The sequence below is a fragment of the Coregonus clupeaformis genome, chromosome 37 (assembly GCF_020615455.1).
Source record: "Coregonus clupeaformis isolate EN_2021a chromosome 37, ASM2061545v1, whole genome shotgun sequence".
Classification (NCBI taxonomy): Eukaryota; Metazoa; Chordata; class Actinopteri; order Salmoniformes; family Salmonidae; genus Coregonus; species Coregonus clupeaformis.
Window position 1 is genome coordinate 22,878,025 of NC_059228.1, and position 24,430 is coordinate 22,902,454.

Here is a 24,430-nt window from a genome sequence, read left to right on the forward strand (position 1 = left end):
GGCAGAAAGAAAGAAAGAAAGAAAGAAAGAAAGAAAGAAAGAAAGAAAGAAAGAAAGAAAGAAAGAAAGAAAGAAAGAAAGAAAGAAAGAAAGAAAGAAAGAAAGAAAGAAAGAAAGAAAGAAAGAAAGAAAGAAAGAAAGAAAGAAAGAAAGAAAGAAAGAAAGAAAGAAAGAAAGAAAGAAAGAAAGAAAGAAAGAAAGAAAGAAAGAAAGAAAGAAAGAAAGAAAGAAAGAAAGAAAGAAAGAAAGAAAGAAAGAAAGAAAGAAAGAAAGAAAGAAAGAAAGAAAGAAAGAAAGAAAGAAAGAAAGAAAAGAAAGAAAGAAAGAAAGAAAGAAAGAAAGAAAGAAAGAAAGAAAGAAAGAAAGAAAGAAAGAACTGGGAAAGAAGAGAGAGGAGAGGAGGTGGAGAGGAGGAGAGGGAATGAGAGATAACGAGACCATGATAGAGTGAAGGAGAATGAGAGAGAGATGTCTGTCCTTCCTAAAAGGCAGCCTTTGTGCTTCTCCAACCAGACTCGCTCTCTAGAGCACAATTGGGGCCAGAGACAAAAGCAGGCGACTAGTGGACAGCACACTTCAGCTCCAATTCAACCACACTGGCTTTCTTTACACAGGGAACCGTGCGTACACACACACACACACACACACACACACACACACACACACACACACACACACACACACGCTCTCAGGGATTTATTGTGGTAATAACTATACTGTTTACAAAGGAGCTAAGCACTGTATAAGAACATGCATGCACACCACAAACACACACAGACATCACTCACTCACCCACTCACACTACTTCCCAACTGGAAGACACACTCATTACCAGTCTTCAATGACCCCCCCCAACACTCTCACACCCTCAATCTCAATACACCCCCCCCCTCCATGTTCTCTGCTCACTTGCTTTCCTTCCCCTTGGATTTACAGAGTTCACTGGTTTCAAGCCAAGTAGAGACACATGCACACTCAGGCACACACACGCGCGCACATGTACACACACACATTCTTTCATGACACGTTGAGGTTCAATTGCCTCAAGCCTTTACAGACCCCCCTTCTACACACACTCTCCCATATATGACACCCAACACAAGCTCGCACGCGCACACACACACACACACACACACACACACACACACTCACAGAACAACCAACAGGAAACATGCTCCTTGCCTGGGAAATGCTGTCTCCACATTCTTCAGATTAAGAGAGGCACATGGCAGTGGCAGAACGAAAGAAAGAAAAAGGAAAGTAGGCAGGGGGGATTCTCAGAGTGTGTCCTGAGGGTATGCTATCACCTCCCTCTCTCCCCCTCCCTCCCTCCTCTCCTCCTTTTCCCCTTTCTCCTTTCTCCTTATTCAGTCTCTATCCACCGCTCGTTGTCCAAAAGCACCCTTCTTCACCTTACTCCCAGCTGTTCCATACTTGAGTGCGGGCTGGGGGGCGAGAGGGGCAGTAGGGGGGTCGGGGCAGGGGGGTGAGGTTGGTTGGATAGTCTTTTATCTCCGGTGCATAAACAGCTCTTTTCCAGTCAGCATCCGCCAGCAATCTCCTCTCTTCTCCTCTCGTCGATCGCAAATATCTTCTCTCTCTCTGTCTTTCTCTATCTCTCTATCCCTCCCTCCCTCCCTCCTGCACGCTCCGTTCGGGCTATTTAAACAAATTGCAGGTTTTCTCCACCAGCCTTTGTGTGAGGCCTAGAGCGAGGAAGAAAGAGAAGACAGGGAAAACAAGTGAGCAAACCAGAGAGCTACGCAGGAAAAAGAGAGAGAGAGAAAAATTACAAGAAAAATAAAATCCCCTAAATGAGTGCTAGTCAAAACGAGTGGTGCGGCGCTCCTGGCGTGGACGACTCACCCTTCCGTTCGCTCTCTGCTCTCACTCAACACATTCCTTCTTTTCCCCCCTTCCTCTTTCCCTCACTCGCCCTTTCTCTCTGGTTTATTATTTTCGATCTGGCCTTCACAGCATTTTAAGAATGCCAGCCCCTTTTTCCCCTCTCCCTCCCTTTCACACTCGCTCTCTGTTATTTCTCTCCTTCTTCCCCCTTTCTTAACAAAACATCTCATTTCTTTTCAAACCCATTCAGTGAAGTGCACATATGATGTGTTTTTCTCTGAAACTTGCATTATCCCCCTAATGTCTAATGGATCAACAAAAGTACACTATCAACATCATCACCTGCCAACATTAAGTCAAAACACTGACAGTCACACAAGGGCAAATAAACACAAATACACAAATGTGTGCGCACACACACTATAAAATAATAACACTGCAGTTGAGGATTCCTAAAGCATTACGTCAACAATGAACTGGAAAACCTGGGGAAATTACTGGCATGTTTTCTAGCATATTCCCAGGAAACTTATCTTTCCTAAAATCAGCTGCATGTTGTCCCTTAATGATCACATCCTTGCATGGTTTGGTGGCTTTGTCACCAAGTTTGTCATAACAAAACAACATAAATAACCCACTGGGCACAAACTGGTTGAATCAACGTTGTTTCAATGTCATTTGTCAACGTATTGTGACATGGAGTCTACATGGAAAATACATTGGATTTGAAAAAGGTCATCAACGTTGTTTTGAGGGTGAAATTTTAAATCAGGATTATGTCATCATGGTAACCCAATTTCAACATAGACAAACCTTGTATACAATATGTTGAAGTTGTAGCTTTAAAACAACGCCAGATCTTCAATGTTATATCCACTATCAGAAAAAAAATACAATAGGCTGGGCAGCACCTCCTACTGGAGAATTGTCTATTTACAGCTACCCTTTGGTCTCCCATCCAGGGTTTTAACCAAGCCCAGCCCTGCTTAGCTATGATTTGTCACTGGCTATTACCAATGTGCTACAATGAGAATGATTGTTGAGAGACCTCCACTTAAAAATGAAATAGATTCACTGTTGCTATCGAAGTCATTCCAAAGGGTAGGTTTAACAGAGCACATGAAATGTAACCATACTTTATCACTAATATATCATCAATGATGCTTTTTAGGCCTAGCTATATAGCATTTGCAAAGTAATCAACAGCTATTGTTTCAATTCAACCCAGAATTCAACTAAAAATAGACAATACAATAGAACAAATTACCATGATGTCACAATAATAAGCAAATGTATTTCCGGGTGGAGGAAGTTGCATTATGTTCAGGGTTCTCTGCATGGCTGTGCTCTGTATTTACAAATCAGTAATCACATAACGTAGTTGACAGTACGGTAAGGAACCGGCAAAAAACGACTTTTGAATAACATGAACCATTGTCAATGTTACAGTACTATTTCATTCTGTAATCCCAAAATTATCCGTCAGATGTGAGGTTAGTGTGTCACGTCCAACACTGTTTGTTCGCAATAAACAATGAGCAACGATAACCCGTGCCTGTTCAGTTATTCACATGATATAGAACGATATCACAGCCAAGTAATAATATCGTTCTTTAAAGAGAGGCTGTTATTTTTCTATGTATAACATCAGCTACTAGCAAGCAAGCAGACAACTAGTCCAAAACTGGTAGCTGGCTAGCAGTTGAAAACAACTCATGCAGTGATTACCTGTCGACATGTAGGCTATGGTCAATGCCAGAACAGACAAGTAGCTAGCTAGCTAGTACAATTTTTGATATCCTCGTAGGCCCAGCTCAGCAACTCGCTTATGGCAGGCTATGGAGCCATCATCAGCATCAGTTAAGGAAATATTTGTGTGGTGATGTACCAAGCCAGCTTAATAATTGAAAACGAGGGTTGTCTTTGTTTGCTAACGTTACCTGACCGCTGCATTCACCCATGCGTGCTGGCAAGATAGCCAATGCTATGGCTGAGGCAGGGATATCTAGTTAGCTAGCTTCCACTCACTGGCAGGCAGCTTGTGGTCATTTGGTGTTCAAACAAGATGTAAAATAAGACAATAACTGGAATTCAGCTAGCTAACTAGCTAGCTAACTCTAGGTCGTTGGGGGCTACATATGGGCTAGCTACTATTTTTCCATACATGCATGCTGCACAGTGCCAGTGGGTAAAGATTGGATAAGCTAAAATACATTGAGATAACTGTTGCGATTTTCATATATGGAACAGGTTAGCTAGCTATCTATCCAACATTGCAATTAGAAGCTAGCTGGCTGGCTATGCATTTAGAAAAACAAATACATATATGCATGGCTCTGGTTAGGGTAGCAGGTCAGCTGCAATGCATGTAACTAGCATTTCCTCCATGATCGAAGCAAACTATCTAGATAGCTACACACCACAGTCACAAACACACACACGTAATAAGAAACCGTGCTATTGGAAAACATATTTTGACCTATTATATCACCACATATCAATAATTCAGAGACATTTTGTTTTGATCCTGCAGGGCAGATGATCATATATAATAGTATGATCCATAGCACTTACTTCACTTGTTTGCAACAACAAACTGTAATCCTATGTGGCTCAGTTGGTAGAGCATGGTGCTTGCAACACCGGGGCTGTGGATTCGATTCCCATGGAGAACCAGTATGTATGCACTCACTACTGTAATTTGCTCTGTATAATAGTGTCTGCTAAAATGACTAAAATGTAAAAATGGAGGCTTGATGACAAGAGTAGTGTTGATGATTTTATAGAAAACAGAATATATTCATTCGATAATCTAGCTAGTCCAGTAGTGGTCTGCATATGGTTTCCTTTCAGTTCTCGAGTCCAGCTTTCCGATGCTCGCAACCCAGAACTACCAGAACGGTTTTGTTTATAAACATTCTGATTTGGTCTACAGGCATAGCGTTTCAAGCTCGAGTTCATTTAAAATGTAATGACATTTAGTGATATTGAATTATGTTTGGTAGTCAATGCAACCAAATATCAACATTTGAGGAGACTTATCTTCTGCTTGGATAGTTCCATCTTTGCCACTGACTTAGTCTGGCTTTAAAGGGGAACTCCACTCAAAAACTACAGTGAGGGAAACAAGTATTTGATCCCCTGCTGATTTTGTACGTTTGCCCACTGACAAAGAAATGATCAGTCTATAATTTTAATGGTATGTTTATTTGAACAGTGAGAGACAGAATAACAACAAAAAAATCCAGAAAAACGCATGTCAAAAACGTTATAAATTGATTTGCATTTTAATGAGGGAAATAAGTACAGTGGGGGGAAAAAGTATTTAGTCAGCCACCAATTGTGCAAGTTCTCCCACTTAAAAAGATGAGAGAGGCCTGTAGTTTTCATCATAGGTACACGTCAACTATGACAGACAAAATGAGAGAAAAATATCCAGAAAATCACATTGTAGGATTTTTAATGAATTTATTTGCAAATTATGGTGGAAAATATGTATTTGGTCAATAACAAAAGTTTCTCAATACTTTGTTATATACCCTTTGTTGGCAATGACACAGGTCAAACGTTTTCTGTAAGTCTTCACAAGGTTTTCACACACTGTTGCTGGTATTTTGGCCCATTCCTCCATGCAGATCTCCTCTAGAGCAGTGATGTTTTGGGGCTGTCGCTGGGCAACACGGACTTTCAACTCCCTCCAAAGATTTTCTATGGGGTTGAGATCTGGAGACTGGCTAGGCCACTCCAGGACCTTGAAATGCTTCTTACGAAGCCACTCCTTCGTTGCCCGGGCGGTGTGTTTGGGATCATTGTCATGCTGAAAGACCCAGCCACGTTTCATCTTCAATGCCCTTGCTGATGGAAGGAGGTTTTCACTCAAAATCTCACGATACATGGCCCCATTCATTCTTTCCTTTACACGGATCTGTCGTCCTGGTCCCTTTGCAGAAAAACAGCCCCAAAGCATGATGTTTCCACCCTCATGCTTCACAGTAGGTATGGTGTTCTTTGGATGCAACTCAGCATTCTTTGTCCTCCAAACACGACGAGTTGAGTTTTTACCAAAAAGTTATATTTTGGTTTCATCTGACCATATGACATTCTCCCAATCCTCTTCTGGATCATCCAAATGCACTCTAGCAAACTTCAGACGGGCCTGGACATGTACTGGCTTAAGCAGGGGGGACACGTCTGGCACTGCAGGATTTGAGTCCCTGGCGGCGTAGTGTGTTACTGATGGTAGGCTTTGTTACTTTGGTCCCAGCTCTCTGCAGGTCATTCACTAGGTCCCCCCGTGTGGTTCTGGGATTTTTGCTCACCGTTCTTGTGATCATTTTGACCCCACAGGGTGAGATCTTGCGTGGAGCCCCAGATTGAGGGAGATTATCAGTGGTCTTGTATGTCTTCCATTTCCTAATAATTGCTCCCACAGTTGATTTCTTCAAATCAAGCTGCTTACCTATTGCAGATTCAGTCTTCCCAGCCTGGTGCAGGTCTACAATTTTGTTTCTGGTGTCCTTTGACAGCTCTTTGGTCTTGGCCATAGTGGAGTTTGATTGTTTGAGGTTGTGGACAGGTGTCTTTTATACTGATAACAAGTTCAAACAGGTGCCATTAATACAGGTAACGAGTGGAGGACAGAGGAGCCTCTTAAAGAAGAAGTTACAGGTCTGTGAGAGCCAGAAATCTTGCTTGTTTGTAGGTGACCAAATACTTATTTTCCACCATAATTTGCAAATAAATTCATTAAAAATCCTACAATGTGATTTTCTGGAGAAAAAAAATCTCAAATTTGTCTGTCATAGTTGACGTGTACCTATTATGAAAATTACAGGCCTCTCTCATCTTTTTAAGTGGGAGAACTTGCACAATTGGTGGCTGACTAAATACTTTTTTTCCCCACTGTATTTGACCCCCTCTCAATCAGAAAGATTTCTGGCTCCCAGGTGTCTTTTATACAGGTAACGAGCTGAGATTAGGAGCACACTCTTAAAGGGAGTGCTCCTAATCTCAGCTTGTTACCTGTATAAAAGACACCTGTTCACAGAAGCAATCAATCAATCAGATTCCAAACTCTCCACCATGGCCAAGACCAAAGAGCCCTCCAAGGATGTCAGGGACAAGATTGTAGACCTACACAAGGCTGGAATGGGCTACAAGACCATCGCCAAGCAGCTTGGTGAGAAGGTGACAACAGTTGGTGCGATTATTCGCAAATGGAAGAAACACAAAATAACTGTCAATCTCCCTCGGCCTGGGGCTCCATGCAAGATCTCACATCGTGGAGTTGCAATGATCATGAAAACGGTGAGGAATCAGGCCAGAACTACACGGGAGGATCTTGTCAATGATCTCAAGGCAGCTGGGACCATAGTCACCAAGAAAACTATTGGTAACACACTACGCCGTGAAGGACTGAAATCCTGCAGCGCCCACAAGGTCCCCCTGCTCAAGAAAGCACATATACAGGCCGTCTGAAGTTTGCCAATGAACATCTGAATGATTCAGAGTAGAACTGGGTGAAAGTGTTGTGGTCAGATGAGACCAAAATCGAGCTCTTTGGCATCAACTCAACTCGCCGTGTTTGGAGGAGGAGGAATGCTGCCTATGACCCCAAGAACACCATCCCCACCGTCAAACATGGAGGAGGAAACATTATGCTTTGGGGGTGTTTTTCTACTAAGGGGACAGGACAACTTCACCGCATCAAAGGGACGATGGACGGGGTCATGTACCGTCAAATCTTGGGTGAGAACAGCCTTCCCTCAGCCAGGGCATTGAAAATGGGTCGTGGATGGGTATTCCAGCATGACAATGCCCCAAAACACACGGCCAAGGCAAGAAAGGAGTGGCTCAAGAAGAAGCACATTAAGGTCCTGGAGTGGCCTAGCCAGTCTCCAGACATTAATCCCATAGAAAATCTGTGGAGGGAGCTGAAGGTTCGAGTTGCCAAACGTCAGCCTCAAAACCTTAATGACTTGGAGAAGATCTGCAAAGAGGAGTGGAACAAAATCCCTCCTGAGATGTGTGCAAACCTGGTGGCCAACTACAAGAAATGTCTGACCTCTGTGATTGCCAACAAGGGTTTTGCCACCAAGTACTAAGTAATGTTTTGCAGAGGGGTCAAATACTTATTTCCCTCATTAAAATGCAAATCAATTTATAACATTTTTGACATGCGTTCTTCTGGATTTTTTTGTTGTTATTCTGTCTCTCACTGTTCAAATAAACCTACCATTAAAATTATAGACTGATCATGTCTTTGTCAGTGGGCAAACGTACAAAATCAGCAGGGGATCAAATACTTATTTCCCTCACTGTATCTTTTGGTCAAGTTTTCAAGGTTTTGGACTTTCAAGAAGCAAAGTGTCACCGGCCATATCATCATGACACTTTGCTTCTTGAAAGTTCAATATCTTGAAAACTTGACTACTGACATGACATTTTTTTGCTGAGTTTGATATAATTTAAAACCTTACAAACAGGGATGTCAAACTATTGTATAATTTCTTAATTGTTGTTTTCTTCCAGTTCCGGTGGCATGCATTGAAACACTTGGCTTTCTCGTGGTTTTCTTTTGCAAATTAACTATGAATTAACTGACTTATTTTCAAATAATTGTCAACACTGTATTACAAGGAACAACTAGCAGGTCTATTTAGCTCCAGCAGTATAATCTGTCCGTTCACAATTCACTTATGGGAACATTGCTGATCTCAAAACCCGACAACAGAAAGAGTTGGCCGCTATTATTAGAGAGATTGTTTGTGAGGAAATTACCTCTGCCCTCGTCTTGCAATTAAAACCGGTAAATTAATCTATTGCACTGCTCACTTCTAAAGTGGATACCTACTCAACTAATGTGGAAAGTTTGGAGACAATGTGACAGAGGGGCGACTCCATGACCTGGAAACAGTGCACACTAAGCTAGAAGGGGAAATTAATCTCCTAAAAAATAAAACAGAATAATTTGAAAATCATTCCCATAAATTCAATGTGCCTGTCACAGGACTTGAAACTGGTGTGGAAGCGGGCAACCTAACTTCCTTCATGAGCAATATTTTCTATGAACTGTCTTTTCTATTAACTGTTTGGACAGGCAGGACAAGCTGGGTCCCATGCCGCTGATAAACATTTTGCACCGCAACAGATCCCAGTGTATGATTGTACGAATCCACAGTTTTGAAGTCAAATGGCAAATTGTTTGCCTCGCAGCAGAATCAGGAGCTCTGACCTATGCTGAGAAGGGGATCAGCATCTACCCAGATCTGAGCGCCGAGCTGCTGAAACAGAGGGCGACCTACAACTAGATGAGATCCCAGCAACGCAAGCTAAACCTGAGATGTGGCTTCATCTATCCGGCAAAACTCATCTTAACCTTCCAGAATACAAACACACACGTTGTCCACTGCCAAGGAGGCTGAATACTTCGTTGAGAAGCACATCATGCCCAACACACAAGGGGACGAGCCGACAGATCTAGGCTAACCCCAATTTGACAGGCTCAATATTCAGGTATGCTATCCATGCCCAATCACGCAGCCTGCCTATGGCTATGCTGCTGCTCTCTGCATAAGACAATGATGAGGACACCCCCCCAATTGGATATTATTGCTGAACATTGGACTTCGTAATTATTACATTGCCTATTGTCCAGGACATTTAGGCAATGATGACACCACACCAATTAATGAACAATGGAGAATATTTTGAAGTGTCTTACAGACTGGGCTGCTTGCGTGTGTGGATACAGCGCATTGCATCCCTATATGGGCTAAATGTGGCAATGTAAATTGGAAGCTATCCCCCTACTATTTTTATTGTCCTACTGTTTAGGATAGATTGCCAGTCCCATATGGGCTACCGCACAATTCCTTAAAAAAAAATATATATATATATATATATATATATGTATGGCTGTCCACCTCTGTTTACGCTACTGAATTTATTTCCCAGGGAGGACTTGGCCTACAGGCCACAATTAATTATTGTGAAGATCTAGATTATAGACTGCATTTCTTCTACTGTACAACCCTCTTCTTTTATGTATACATTATTTTTTTTACATAGTATAGAGCTCATAAATGCTTTATAAAAAATTACCTAAAAATGTTTTAAGGTCATTTAAACCTTATTGGTAATAATAATGAGAATACTGGATCAAGAGCTATTGCTCCTACAGCCATCCTATTGGACTGTTTAGGCATTTCTGTTATATTTAGCCTACTGTTTTCCTTTTCTTTCTTTATTACCCACCCTTACTCATCAATTCTGCAAACGTATACTATGTTTTACAAGATTTGTTATTTTTCAAATATCTTAAGACCTAAGAAAAATATGCTGCTTATCAATCAATCAAATTTATTGATAAAGCCCTTTTTACATCAGCAGATGTCACAAAGTGCAATTCAGAAACCCTTCCTAAAACCCCAAACAGCAAGCAATGCAGATGTAGAAACACAGTGGCTAGGAAAAACTACCTAGAAAGGCAGGAACCTAGGAAGAAACCTAGAGAGGAACCAGGCTCTGAGGGGTGGCCAGTCCTCTTCTGGCTGTGCCGGGTGGAGATCCTTAAGAGATTCTTAAGAGATATACTTAAAAGATTCCATATGTAAGGCTGGCACTCACTGTTATGCTGCAACCCTGTAATGATAGTGCAGGGCGGGGGGAACCATGTAGGGGGGGCTGGGGGCCAGGGAAAGGGGAGCGGGGGGGGCTAGGGAAAGGGGAGCGGGGATGGGATTAATTAACATTAAAGATAACAGTCAGTTGTGTTGTGACAAGGTGGTGGGGGGTATACAGAAGATAGACCTATTTGGTAAAAGACCAAGTCCATATTATGGCAAGAACAGCTCAAATAAGCAAAGAGAAACAACAGTCCATCACTTGACAGCATTGAGGAGTACACCACATCAGTCACTGGCTTCATCAATAAGTGCATCGATGATGTCGTCCCCACAGTGACCGTACGTACATACCCCAACCAGAAGCCATGGATTACAGGAAACATCCGCACTGAGCTAAAGGGTAGAGCTGCCGCTTTCAAGGAACGGGACTCTAACCCGGACGCTTATAAGAAATCCCGCTATGACCTCCGACGAACCATCAAACAGGCAAAGAGTCAATACAGGTCTAAGATTGAATCGTACTACACTGGCTCTGACGCTCGTCGGATGTGGCAGGGCTTGAAAACTATTACAGACTACAAAGGGAAGCACAGCCGCGAGCTGCCCAGTGACACAAGCCTACCAGACGAGCTAAACCACTTCTATGCTCGCTTCGAGGCAAGCAACACTGAAGCATGCATGAGAGCACCAGCTGTTCCGGATGACTATGTGATCACGCTCTCCGTAGCCGATGTGAGTAAGACTTTTAAGCAGGTCAACATTCACAAGGCCGCAGGGCCAGACGGATTACCAGGACGTGTACTCCGAGCATGTGCTGACCAACTGGCAAGTGTCTTCACTGATATTTTCAACATGTCCCTGAATGAGTCTGTAATACCAACATGTTTCAAGCAGACCACCATAGTCCCCGTGCCCAAGGACTCTAAGATAACCTGCCTAAATGACTACCGACCCGTAGCACTGACGTCTGTAGCCATGAAGTGCTTTGAAAGGCTGGTCATGGCTCACATCAACAGCATTATCCCAGAAACCCTAGACCCACTCCAATTTGCATACCGCCCCAACAGATCCACAGATGATGCAATCTCTATTGCACTCCACACTGCCCTTTCCCACCTGGACAAGAGGAACACCTACGTGAGAATGCTATTCATTGACTACAGCTCAGCATTCAACACCATAGTGCCCTCTAAGCTCATCACTAAGCTAAAGATCCTGGGACTAAACACCTCCCTTTGCAACTGGATCCTGGACTTCCTGACGGGCCGCCCCAGGTGGTAAGGGTAGGTAACAACACATCTGCCACACTGATCCTCAACACGGGGGGCCCCTCAGGGGTGCGTGCTCAGTCCCCTCCTGTACTCTCCTGTTCACCCATGACTGCATGGCCAGGCACGACTCCAACACCATCATTAAGTTTGCCGACGACACAACAGTGGTAGGCCTGATCACCGACAACGATGAGACAGCTTATAGGGGAGGAGGTCAGAGATCTGGCCGTGTGGTGCCAGGACAACAACCTCTCCCTCAACGTGACCAAGACAAAGGAGATGATTGTGGACTACAGGAAAAAAAAAGAGGACTGAGCACGCCCCCATTCTCATCGACGGGGCTGTAGTGGAACAGGTTGAGAGCTTCAAGTTCCTTGGTGTCCACATCACCAACGAACTATCATGGTCCAAACACACCAAGACAGTCGTGAAGAGGGCACGACAAAGCCTATTCCCCCTCAGGAGACTAAAAAGATTTGGCATGGGTCCTCAGATCCTCAAAAAAATTCTACAGCTGCACCATCGAGAGCATCCTGACTGGTTGCATCACCGCCTGGTATGGCAACTGCTTGGCCTCCGACCGCAAGGCACTACAGAGGGTAGTGCGTACGGCCCAGTACATCACTGGGGCAAAGCTTCCTGCCATCCAGGACCTCTATACCAGGCGGTGTCAGAGGAAGGCCCTCAAAATTGTCAAAGACTCCAGCCACCCTAGTCATAGACTGTTCTCTCTGCTACCGCACGGCAAGCGGTACCGGAGTGCCAAGTCTAGGTCCAAAAGACTTCTCAACAGCTTCTACCCCCAAGCCATAAGACTCCTGAACAGCTAATCATGGCTACCCGGACTATTTGCACTGCCCCCCCACCCCATCCTTTTTACGCTGCTGCTACTCTTAAGTATTTATGCATAGTCACTTTAACTCTACCCACATGTACATATTACCTCAACTACCTCAACTAGCCGGTGCCCCCGCACATTGACTCTGCAACGGTACCCCCCTGTATATATAGCCTCCCTACTGTCACTTTATTTTACTTCTGCTCTTTTTTTCTCAACACTTTTTTTTGTTGTTGTTTTATTTTTACTTTTTTTGTTTAAAATAAATGCACTGTTGGTTAAGGGCTGTAAGTAAGCATTTCACTGTAATGTCTGCACCTGTTGTATTCGGCGCATGTGACCAATAAAATGTGATTTGATTTGATACTTTAAGTCATGAAGGTCAGTCAATATGGAACATTTCAAGAACTTTGAAAGTTTCTTCAAGTGCAGTCGCAAAAACCATCAAGCGCTATGATGGAACTGGCTCTCATGAGGACAGCCAAAGGAATGGAAGAACCAGAGTTTCCTCTGCTGCAGAGGATAAGTTCATTAGAGTTACCAGCCTCAGAAATTGCAGCCCAAATAAACATCAACTGTTCAGAGGAGACTGTGTGAATCAGGCCTTCATGGTCGAATTGCTGCAAAGAAACCACTACTAAAGGACACCAATAAGAAGAAGATACTTGCTTGGGCCAAGAAACACGAGCAATGGACATTAGACCAGTGGAAATGTGTACTTTGGTCTGGAGTCCAAATTTGAGATTTTTGGTTCCAATCGGCTTGTCTTTGTGAGACGCGGTGTGGGTGAACGGATTATCTCTGCATGTGTATTTCCCACCGTAAAGCATGGAGGAGGAGGTGTTATGGTGTGGGGGTGCTTTGCCTGTTACACTGTCGGTGATTTATTTAGAATTCAAGGCAAACTTAACCAGCATGGCTACCACAGCATTCTGCAGCGGTACACCATCCCATCTGGTTTGGGCTTAGTGGGACTATCATTTGTTTTTCAACAGGACAATGACCCAACACACCTCCAGGCTGTGTAAGGGCTATCTGACTAAGAAGGAGAGCGATGGAGTGCTGCATCAGATGACCTGGCCTCCACAATCCCCCGACCTCAACCAAATTGAGATGGTTTGGGATGAGTCGGATCACAGAGTGAAGGAAAAGCATCCAACAAGTGCTCAGCATATGTGGGAACTCCTTCAAGACTGTTGGAAAAGCATTCCAGGTGAAGCTGGTTGAGAGAATGCCAAGAGTGTTCAAAGCTGTCATCAAGGCAAAGGGTGGCTATTTGAAGAATCGAAAATCGTAAATATATTTTGATTTGTTTTACACTTTTTCGATTACTACATGATTCCATATGTGTTATTTCATAGTTTTGATGTCTTCACTATTATTCTACAATGTAGAAAATAGTAAAAATAAAGAAAAAGCCTTGAATGAGTAGGTGTTCTAAAACTTTTGACCGGTAGTGTACACGTGTTTAGCAGATGTTATAGCAGGTGTAGCGAAATGCTTGTCCATCATTACTTTAAGACATGAAGGTCAGTCAATGCGGAAAATTTCAAGAACTTTGAAAATTTCTTCACGTGCAATCGCAAGGTGCAGTATCAGAGCTCCCATTATTTAGAATGTTGCAGTGCGTAAGTTCATGGCACAGCTATTTTAGTGAGATTTTTTTTTCTTCTCATATCATACTTTTTTTTTTTTACAGACAATCTCCTTTGTCCAAGTCGACTTCCATTGAAAAACCACTTTTAAAACCATGACTAGAGAGAGACTGCCAATGAATAGAGAAAAACAGCAAAGAGCTTGAAAAAATCATACACTCCCAAATATTTTTCATTAACATAATCTGATATTTTTTGGGGTGTGTAAACTGCGTGACACTCGCGCTTGGAAAAGGTTGTCACTAGTTACCACAGCCACAAAGTGAAAATGGGCTATATCATAGAAATTCTTGAAAACAAAAAAAATATTTTTAGTTAATTTAAGGTTAGAGTTAGGCATAAGGTTAGCAGTGTGGTTAACTCTTTCCAGGTGGAGCGTTCTAATTTCGGAATAATAGTTATGATGGTTTAAAGCCTTAAAATTGCACTATGCAGAAAACGCTCCACAATTTCATGGTTGCTAAAATTCTAATAGTTTGCCTAATTTCAGTTTGTGACAAAACAAGCAAGTATAGTTTAGAAAATCATTGTACCATCTAAACCGCTGTGAAATATCTCTTCCATAACCAAAAATATTGTATTTGAAGCTATTTGAAGCTGGTGTACAAAACCGAAAGTAAAAGACGAAAGAACAAAACATAAGAATGGGAAGTATAGAAATAGCGCACATAGAACAGATCTACAGCTTCTTAGACTTGCTTTCAATGAGAATGACAGATCTATTGTCAGTTGAGATTCAGCATGCTCTTGAATTCAGGGTGGGTTTCATGTTTAGGCTGATAAATGTACTAAAATTGGAATAAAATCGACATTTCAACTTTCAAATGGTAGCACATAGATGGTTGGAGGTCCACACATCAGACAATGTTGACTTTAATGAGAATATAAATTGTTTTAAATTATACGGTCAATCTTCCATAGGAAACCTATTGAAATCATAGAAATATAGATACTAGAACAGACATTCACATTTAAGTTGACGTTCGATGGTGGGTGGACCGGTGGCCATATTTTTGGTAGTAATTGGAAGTTAAAATGTCAATTCAATTTACATTTCAATGATGTACCCGCTAAATTGCTGTGGTCTGAAAGGATTTCTCCATTCTATGAATTATATTTCTATGATTAAAATGACACCCACCCAAGTTTACTCGTTTTTAGATAATTTACATTAAAGGTAAAAAAAACAACTAGAAATTATACAATTGTTTGACAACCCTGTCTGTAAACTTTCAAATTGTATCAAACTTTTCCAGTGATAAAGACATGGATGTCTGATGGTAGGGTGGGATATGAAAAATGGGTAAACTTCTAACACCTCTATCTACTAAATGTTTTGGCAGTTAGGCCCAAAAATACACTTTCTGACCACTTCTACCATGGGCAAATACAGTGGGGAGAACAAGTATTTGATACACTGCCGATTTTGCAGGTTTTCCTACTTACAAAGCATGTAGAGGTCTTTAATTTTTATCATAGGTACACTTCAACTGTGAGAGACGGAATCTAAAACAAAAATCACATTGTATGATTTTTAAGTAATTAATTTGCATTTTATTGCATGACATAAGTATTTGATACATCAGAAAAGCAGAACTTAATATTTGCTACAGAAACCTTTGTTTGCAATTACAGAGATCATACGTTTCCTGTAGGTCTTGACCAGGTTTGCACACACTGCAGCAGGGATTTTGGCCCACTCCTCCATACAGACCTTCTCCAGATCCTTCAGGTTTCGGGGCTGTCACTGGGCAATACAGACGTTCAGCTCCCTCCAAAGATTTCTATTCGGTTCAGGTCTGGAGACTGGCTAGACCACTCCAGGACCTTGAGATGCTTCTTACGGAGCCACTCCTTAGTTGCCCTGGCTGTGTGTTTCGGGTTGTTGTCATGCTGGAAGACCCAGCCACGACCCATCTTCAATGCTCTTACTGAGGGAAGGAGGTTGTTGGCCAAGATCTTGCGATACATGGCCCCATCCATCCTCCCCTCAATACGGTGCAGTCGTCCTGTCCCCTTTGCAGAAAAGCATCCCCAAAGAATGATGTTTCCACCTCCATACTTCACGGTTGGGATGGTGTACTCATCCTTCTTCTTCCTCCAAACACGGCGAGTGGAGTTTAGACCAAAAAGCTCTATTTTTGTCTCATCAGACCACAGGACCTTCTCCCATTCCTCCTCTGGATCATCCAGATGGTAATTGGAAAACTTCAGACGGGCCTGGACATGCGCTGGCTTGAGCAGGGGGACCTTGCGTGCGCTGCAGGATTTTAATCAATGACGGCGTAGTGTGTTACTAATGGTTTTCTTTGAGACTGTGGTCCCAGCTCTCTTCAGGTCATTGACCAGGTCCTGCCGTGTAGTTCTGGGCTGATCCCTCACCTTCCTCATGATCATTGATGCCCCACGAGGTGAGATCTTGCATGGAGCCCCAGACCGAGGGTGATTGACCGTCATCTTGAACTTTTTTTCTAATAATTGCGCCAACAGTTGTTGCCTTCTCACCAAGCTGCTTGCCTATTGTCCTGTAGCCCATCCCAGCCTTGTGCAGGTCTACAATTTTATCCCTGATGTCCTTACACAGCTCTCTGGTCTTGGCCATTGTGGAGAGGTTGGAGTCTGTTTGATTGAGTGTGTGGACAGGTGTGTTTTATACAGGTAACGAGTTCAAACAGGTGCAGTTAATACAGGTAATGAGTGGAGAACAGGAGGGCTTCTTAAAGAAAAACTAACAGGTCTGTGAGAGCCGGAATTCTTACTGGTTGGTAGGTGATCAAATACTTATGTCATGCAATAAAATGCAAATTAATTACTTAAAAATCATACAATGTGAATCATACAATGTGATTTTTCTGGATTCACAGTTGAAGTGTACCTATGATAAAAATTACAGACCTCTACATGCTTTGTAAGTAGGAAAACCTGCAAAATCGGCAGTGTATCAAATACTTGTTCTCCCCACTGTATGTATGGAAAGTTTCTTTCAAATCAAAAGGGGTGCAGTCAAAAGGTGATTGAAATCTGATGGAACGACCCACAAACAAACATACACATATACACGCACACACATGCACGCACACTCGCACGCACACATACACTCACAGTGTTAACCCTTTTCTGACCCCCCTCCTCCAGTAGTATTGGTGGTGGTAGTAACAGCAATGAAGGGTTAATGAACTCTCAGCCAATATCAATCAGTCAAAACTAGGTCAGAGAGTCAGAGGGAGAGTAGAGAGCTGAGCTCCCGCTGCCAGAATACACACACTGTAGAGTACACACTGTAGAATACACACTGTAGAATAAACACTGTAGAGTACACACTGTAGAATACACACTGTAGAGTACACACTGCATGGGACAACAGAGAGGGGCTGAACACCCAGTCATCCCCTAAATCCCTGATAACACACACACACACAGGCATCCAAAAGATATTTGAGTCTAATTGAGGCTCAGTGCTGTTCTAAACCCCAACACAGGACTAACAGATAGTTTACATCTAGGGCTAGCTAGCAGTCTGAAGGAGTAAGTCTAAGCCACTTTATGGCTGGGGGGTCTCAGACAAAATGCTCTACTACAGGACTTAACCCGCATTTCTAAATCCTGTTAAGAAGTCTGCCTTCAATTAGAAATCATTCCACAACCACAACACAACCTTCTAGCAACACACACAAACACCACTTCAGTGGGAGAGAATAGAAAACCATTGATTGTCACTCTAATGTTAGAAATTGCATCTAGGCCTAACATATCAATGACAAAGATAGTTTGATTTAAATTACTTCATTCACCAAACCCGTTGTAAATCCACCAATGTGTCAGCCTAGAAGAAGACGTTCTGCATACTGTGGTTAATTTATGTTAACGCACCTGTTTTGTGAGGGCTATAGAGAGAGGGGGGGGACGGCACAGCAGCAGGTGGACTCCAGATGTTGTGTCTCTGGGGGAAGGTGTCTTAGATCTGGAACTTTTTTCATTATACTCTCTCCATTTCTCTCTCCTCTCCTCCTATGTATGTGACATAAGCCATCTGTCTGGTTACACACAGACACAGAGAGAAAGAGAGAAAGAGAGAGGAGAGAGAGAGAGACAGAAAGAGAGAAAGAGAAAGAGAGACAGAGAAAGAGAGAGAGAGAGGAGAGAGAGAACGAGAGAGACAGAAAGAGAGAACGAGAAAGAGAGACAGAGAAAGAGAGAGAGAGAGAGGGGAGAGAGAGAGACAGAAAGGGAGAGACAGAAAGAGAGAAACAGAAAGAGAGACAGAGAAAGAGAGAGAGAGACAGACAGAAAGAGAGAGAGACAGACAGAAAGAGAGAGAAAGAGAGCAACAGAAAGAGAGGGACAGAAAGAGAGAGAGAGAGCGAGAGAAGCACCCCTGTACCGCCATCCCGTACACTGCCTACAGAGAAACATGTCTAAAACACACACATACATTATGTGCACATTAGCCTGTACATACATGCACGCACACACACACACACAGCTGGGTTCTGTTCCAGCTGTAGGCAGAAAGTTCTCTGGGGAGATGTCAGCTCACAACACCATGGATGGAGTTACAGCAGAACACACAATTTACACACTTACACACACACAGCTGGAATAGCTAAATGAGGTGTAGCAGAGCTTGTTCATCAGTGCTGATGTTGTCTTGCCAGAGACCTGATGATAGTGACTGACTCCTAGCGCATGAGCTAACGTAGTCATGTGCTGCTGGTGTGTGTGTGGAATTGAATCCCAGGTGAGTTTGTTTCAGCGGAATCCCTCACATACGGTTTAGAAGTTGGATTAGACTTGACAGCGAAACATTTTAACTTTACAAAGCTATCACATCTAGGCACGTTGTCATCAGATCGCATAACTACTTTTGTCAGGTAGATACCTATAAAGCAACATAAAATACAAGATAGAATAGGAAAGAGTAGGGACACGTGTCGAGGTGGAGAGCAGGATTAATCAATTCCCTTACAGCTACTACACTACAGCCACACAGACAATGAGATTCCCCTTCCAAGATGGCCTCCCTCTGGTAAAACACAGCCAGCCAGCATAGTGAGAATTTCTCTCCTGCAAAGCTTCTATATTTCCATATATTCTCATCTGGACAAAACAAGGTTAGCGCAGCCACTTCTGCTCAGTAATTTAATACCCATGAAGTTTTCATTTTCTCTGGATGAATTATTCAATGTGACCTGCTGCTTGGCAGAGAGATAGAGAGTAAAAGAGAGGTAGAAGAGAGGGAGTGTGAAAGACAGGGAGGAGGGATGAGGTCAGATAGGGCTTCCAATTTCTGCTTCCCTTTCTTTCATTTCATTCCCCTTTAATTTTCATACTACAACTCTTTCTCGCTCCCCCTCTCTCCCCCATTCTCTCTCTCTATCTATCCCCCCTTCTCTCTCTCTCTTACGCACACCGTCTGTCCTCAGCCGTCCTCACTCTATCGCAGATCGCAAACCATACTGTATCATTCCGATAATTCATCTTTGTTAAAAATGTATTATAAATTGTTATGGAATAAATTAGGATATTACAAAATAGTTAAATGAAAAGGTTGACCATCAGATTATAACGTAAAATGCTATGTCTGGTTATGTCCCTTTCCATTGCATGTAGAATTAGGATATAAAGGATTATAATCTCTTCATTCATTTCTATGGGATTACCCAACCATGGGGTGTGTACCATATTCTCCCATCCCTTCCCATTTCCTCCTGTCATCACCCCTTAAAGGGGCAATCTGCAGTTGCTACATCAATTCTTGGATTTATAAATTAATTATATGTACCCATTGATTCTTGAAGAATGTAACTTATAAATGCCTTAGTTCAACTGTCATGCCCCATCAGAACCCAAAATATAATATTTTTATACTCTAATGTTTGTAAACAAAGTACATGTAAATAGACACTATATAGCCTCAAACATGGTTAAAACTATCATGTTGATATCATGGATGGTCAGTCCTTGCATCCATAGCCCTTTCTATGAATTTGAGAGTGGTCACATTTCTCCAGCCCCATCCCTCAGCTTTTTACCGAAACAGTGGCGGGAGGTCGCTTTCATATAGTTTCAACTGCTGATTGTCGCTTTAACAGATGGCATATGGGAATTTCTGCTCATCTAATCTCTCTCTCTCTCTCTCTCTCTCTCTCTCTCTCTCTCTCTCTCTCTCTCTCTCTCTCTCTCTCTCTCTCTCTCTCTCTCTCTCTCTCTCTCTCTCTCTCTCTCTCCTCCCCCCCTCTCTCTCTCTCTCTCTCTCTCTCTCTCTCTCTCTCTCTCTCTCTCTCTCTCTCTCTCTCTCTCTCTCTCTCTCTCTCTCTCTCTCTCTCTCTCTCTCTCTCTCTCTCTCTCTCTCTCTCTCTCGTGTTTTATACCTCCATCCTCTCCTTTTTCTTCATCTGCACAACTCAAAACCACAGTCATGAATGAATGTGCTGAGCTGATTATGGAGAAGCAATATAGAGACATTTTTCTCTCATTCTGTTGTTTCTTCTGTTGCTTTTTTCTCTCCATGTACATGAATATGGACAGAGTTTCTGTTCCGTATTTTTACAGAAAATTTGAAAGATGGGGTGAGCGATAGAGAATGTTTGCACTTGGCAGATGTAATCCTAGTGCGAGGCAGAGCCACAGTAGGTAGATAGAGAGATTGTCTTTCTATTATCAGTAGACCATTAGTGATGAGGAGAATTTACAAAAAAACATCTGTTTGGGAGTACTCTACTTTCCTACTGATCAAACTTCACCCTTTCAACATTTCAATTACCCCTTTTTTCTCCTCATACACACTCATTTATTAAATAATATATATGTCTATCTCAAGGATGCAAGCAGCTCTACTGTTTGAACGACAAATGTCCCTAATGGATACCAAAGTCTTTCACATTACAAGTAAGGTGAATTGCAGGAATGCTGTACCTGTAGGTTCCAAAAAGACACAACTCGACATGACTGTCTGACGTTATTCACAACTCGTACACAATTTCTAGAACCTATTCATGTCGCCATGTACCCAAGGCCGTGTAATCGGTGCAATGTCAAGCACTTGTCTCTATATTAAAGCATTAGACCTATCACTAAAATCTTCAGTCATACAAAAAGTATACTTAAATCCGAACTGGTTCTCTAGCAAACTAATAAGATTGTCTCACCCAATGTTCAAGAAGGGACTTTTTCACTTTATTCAGATTACAACCCCTCACTTTCAGGTATTTGAAAAGGAAATCATCTCCCAAATATCACTATTTCTAAAACAAGCCATAGAAAGTTGGTTGCAATTTCAATTTAATCCTCCAGAAATGACAGAACAAATATTGCAACAAATATTGTGGTTAAACTCAAATATACTAATTGATTAAAAAAAATAAAAATAATTAGAAAATGTTTAAAAAGGTATAATCTTCGTAAATGATATTATCGGTAGGAATGGTGGAGTTATGTCGCACATGCAGCTAACAAAAACATATGGAAATGTCTGCTCTACCCAAAATTACAACCAAATAATAGCAGCATTACCTCAAAAATGGAAGAGGAAAGTGGAAGGAGGAAAAAGTAAGGAACTTGTCTGTCGGCCTTGCATTAAAGAACATAATTGGTTAAAGAAAATTGTGATAAATAAAAAAGTTTACCAGTTTAATTTAAGGACCAAAAGATTGACAGCCGTCCCATATAGATTGCAAAATAGTTGGGAAGAGATTTTTGACGTACCGATTCCATGGCATAGTGTTTATGAACTGATACGCAAAACGACGCCGGATTCAAAACTTAGAATTTCTCAATTTAAATTATTATATACAATTCTTGCTACCAATAGAATGTTATTTGTATGGGGGATACAATCTTCCCAGCTCTGCAGATTTGGCTGTGAAGAGACAGAATCATTAGATCATTTGTTTTGGTACTGTCCATTTGTAGCTTGTTTCTGGACACAGGTCCAGGAATGGCTGAAGGATTGCAATATTTGCATGGAGCTGACCCTGCAGATAGCACTACTGGGTGATCTGAAAAGTCATAGTCAATCGATCAATAATATAATAATACTTTTAGCAAAGATGTTTATTTTCAATTCACAAACTGTAGAAACAATGAGAATAGAAAGGTTCAGAACTTTTGTAAAACATCACAGTACAGTTGAAAAACATGGCAAATAGAAATCCAATATGGATGGTGTTAAGAGATAGATGGGAGGTGTTGAATGGAGCTGAAGGATGGGACTAATAACAACAACTAATAACAACAAGATAACTAGTGTAAGACATGCTGTGTCCATAATAAGTATATAGGTTATATATTGTGAGCTTTTGCGAAAGAGCACAGTTAGAAAGATATGGCATATAGAAGCATACCAGATGGACATCATGAAAATGATCGGAGGAAGTTCAGGAGTAAAAACAAACAAAATATAATTGAAATGTATATACAGTGGGGGAAAAAAAGTATTTAGTCAGCCACCAATTGTGCAAGTTCTCCCACTTAAAAAGATGAGAGAGGCCTGTAATTTTCATCATAGGTACACGTCAACTATGACAGACAAAATGAGGAAAAAAAATCCAGAAAATCACATTGTAGGATTTTTTATGAATTTATTTGCAAATTATGGTGGAAAATAAGTATTTGGTCAATAACAAAAGTTTATCAATACTTTGTTATATACCCTTTGTTGGCAATGACACAGGTCAAACGTTTTCTGTAAGTCTTCACAAGGTTTTCACACACTGTTGCTGGTATTTTGGCCCATTCCTCCATGCAGATCTCCTCTAGAGCAGTGATGTTTTGGGGCTGTCGCTGGGCAACACGGACTTTCAACTCCCTCCAAAGATTTTCTATGGGGTTGAGATCTGGAGACTGGCTAGGCCACTCCAGGACCTTGAAATGCTTCTTACGAAGCCACTCCTTCGTTGCCCGGGCGGTGTGTTTGGGATCATTGTCATGCTGAAAGACCCAGCCACGTTTCATCTTCAATGCCCTTGCTGATGGTTTTCACTCAATATCTCACGATACATGGCCCCATTCATTCTTTCCTTTACACGGATCAGTCGTCTTGGTCCCTTTGCAGAAAAACAGCCCCAAAGCATGATGTTTCCACCCCCATGCTTCACAGTAGGTATGGTGTTCTTTGGATGCAACTCAGCATTGTTTGTCCTCCAAACACGACGAGTAGAGTTTTTACCAAAAAGTTCTATTTTGGTTTCATCTGACCATATGACATTCTCCCAATCCTCTTCTGGATCATCCAAATGCACTCTAGAAAACTTCAGACGGGCCTGGACATGTACTGGCTTAAGCAGGGGTACACGTCTGGCACTGCAGGATTTGAGTCACTGGCGGCGTAGTGTGTTACTGATGGTAGGCTTTGTTACTTTGGTCCCAGCTCTCTGCAGGTCATTCACTAGGTCCCCCCGTGTGGTTCTGGGATTTTTGCTCACCGTTCTTGTGATCATTTTGACCCCACGGGGTGAGATCTTGCGTGGAGCCCCAGATTGAGGGAGATTATCAGTGGTCTTGTATGTCTTCCATTTCCTAATAATTGCTCCCACAGATGATTTCTTCAAACCAAGCTGCTTACCTATTGCAGATTCAGTCTTCCCAGCCTGGTGCAGGTCTACAATTTTGTTTCTGGTGTCCTTTGACAGCTATTTGGTCTTGGCCATAGTGGAGTTTGGAGTGTGACTGTTTGAGGTTGTGGACAGGTGTCTTTTATACTGATAACAAGTTCAAACAGGTGCCATTAATACAGGTAACGAGTGGAGTACAGAGGAGCCTCTTAAAGAAGAAGTTACAGGTCTGTGAGAGCCAGAAATCTTGCTTGTTTGTAGGTGACCAAATACTTATTTTCCACCATAATTTGCAAATCAATTCATTACAAATCCTACAATGATTTTCTGGAGAAAAAAAATCTCATTTTGTCTGTCATAGTTGACGTGTACCTATGATGAAAATTACAGGCCTCTCTCATCTTTTTAAGTGGGAGAACTTGCACAATTGGTGGCTGACTAAATACTATTTTTCTCCACTGTATAGACACGTGTGTGCCTTTCCAAATTATGTCCAATCAATTGAATTTACCACAGGTGGACTCCAAATCAAGTTGTAGAAACAGCTCAAGGATGATTAATGGAACCAGCATGAACCTGAGCTCAATTTCGAGTCTCATAGCAAAGGCTCTGAATACTTATGTAAATAAGGAATTCTATT

General features: G+C 42.1%; 1 protein-coding gene across 9 annotated transcripts in view; it reads right to left on the reverse strand.

The window, feature by feature from the left end:
* LOC121553728 (C-terminal-binding protein 2) overlaps window positions 1-24,430 on the reverse strand; it is a 109,747-nt gene that overhangs the window by 21,275 nt on the left and 64,042 nt on the right. Inside the window, exons 1-2 of one of the 9 annotated variants that reach the window (XM_041867073.2) lie at window positions 1,867-1,932; window positions 1,183-1,706 (exon numbers count right to left, since the gene is read on the reverse strand). The exons of 7 other annotated variants lie outside the window; for them this stretch is intronic. In XM_041867073.2, coding sequence (XP_041723007.1) covers window positions 1,183-1,204 — 22 coding nt within the window. In that variant the 5' untranslated portion in view covers window positions 1,205-1,706; window positions 1,867-1,932. Of the gene's footprint in view, window positions 1-1,182; window positions 1,707-1,866; window positions 1,933-24,430 lie in introns of those variants that run through there. One more of the 9 variants, XM_041867072.2, reaches the window with a different exon arrangement.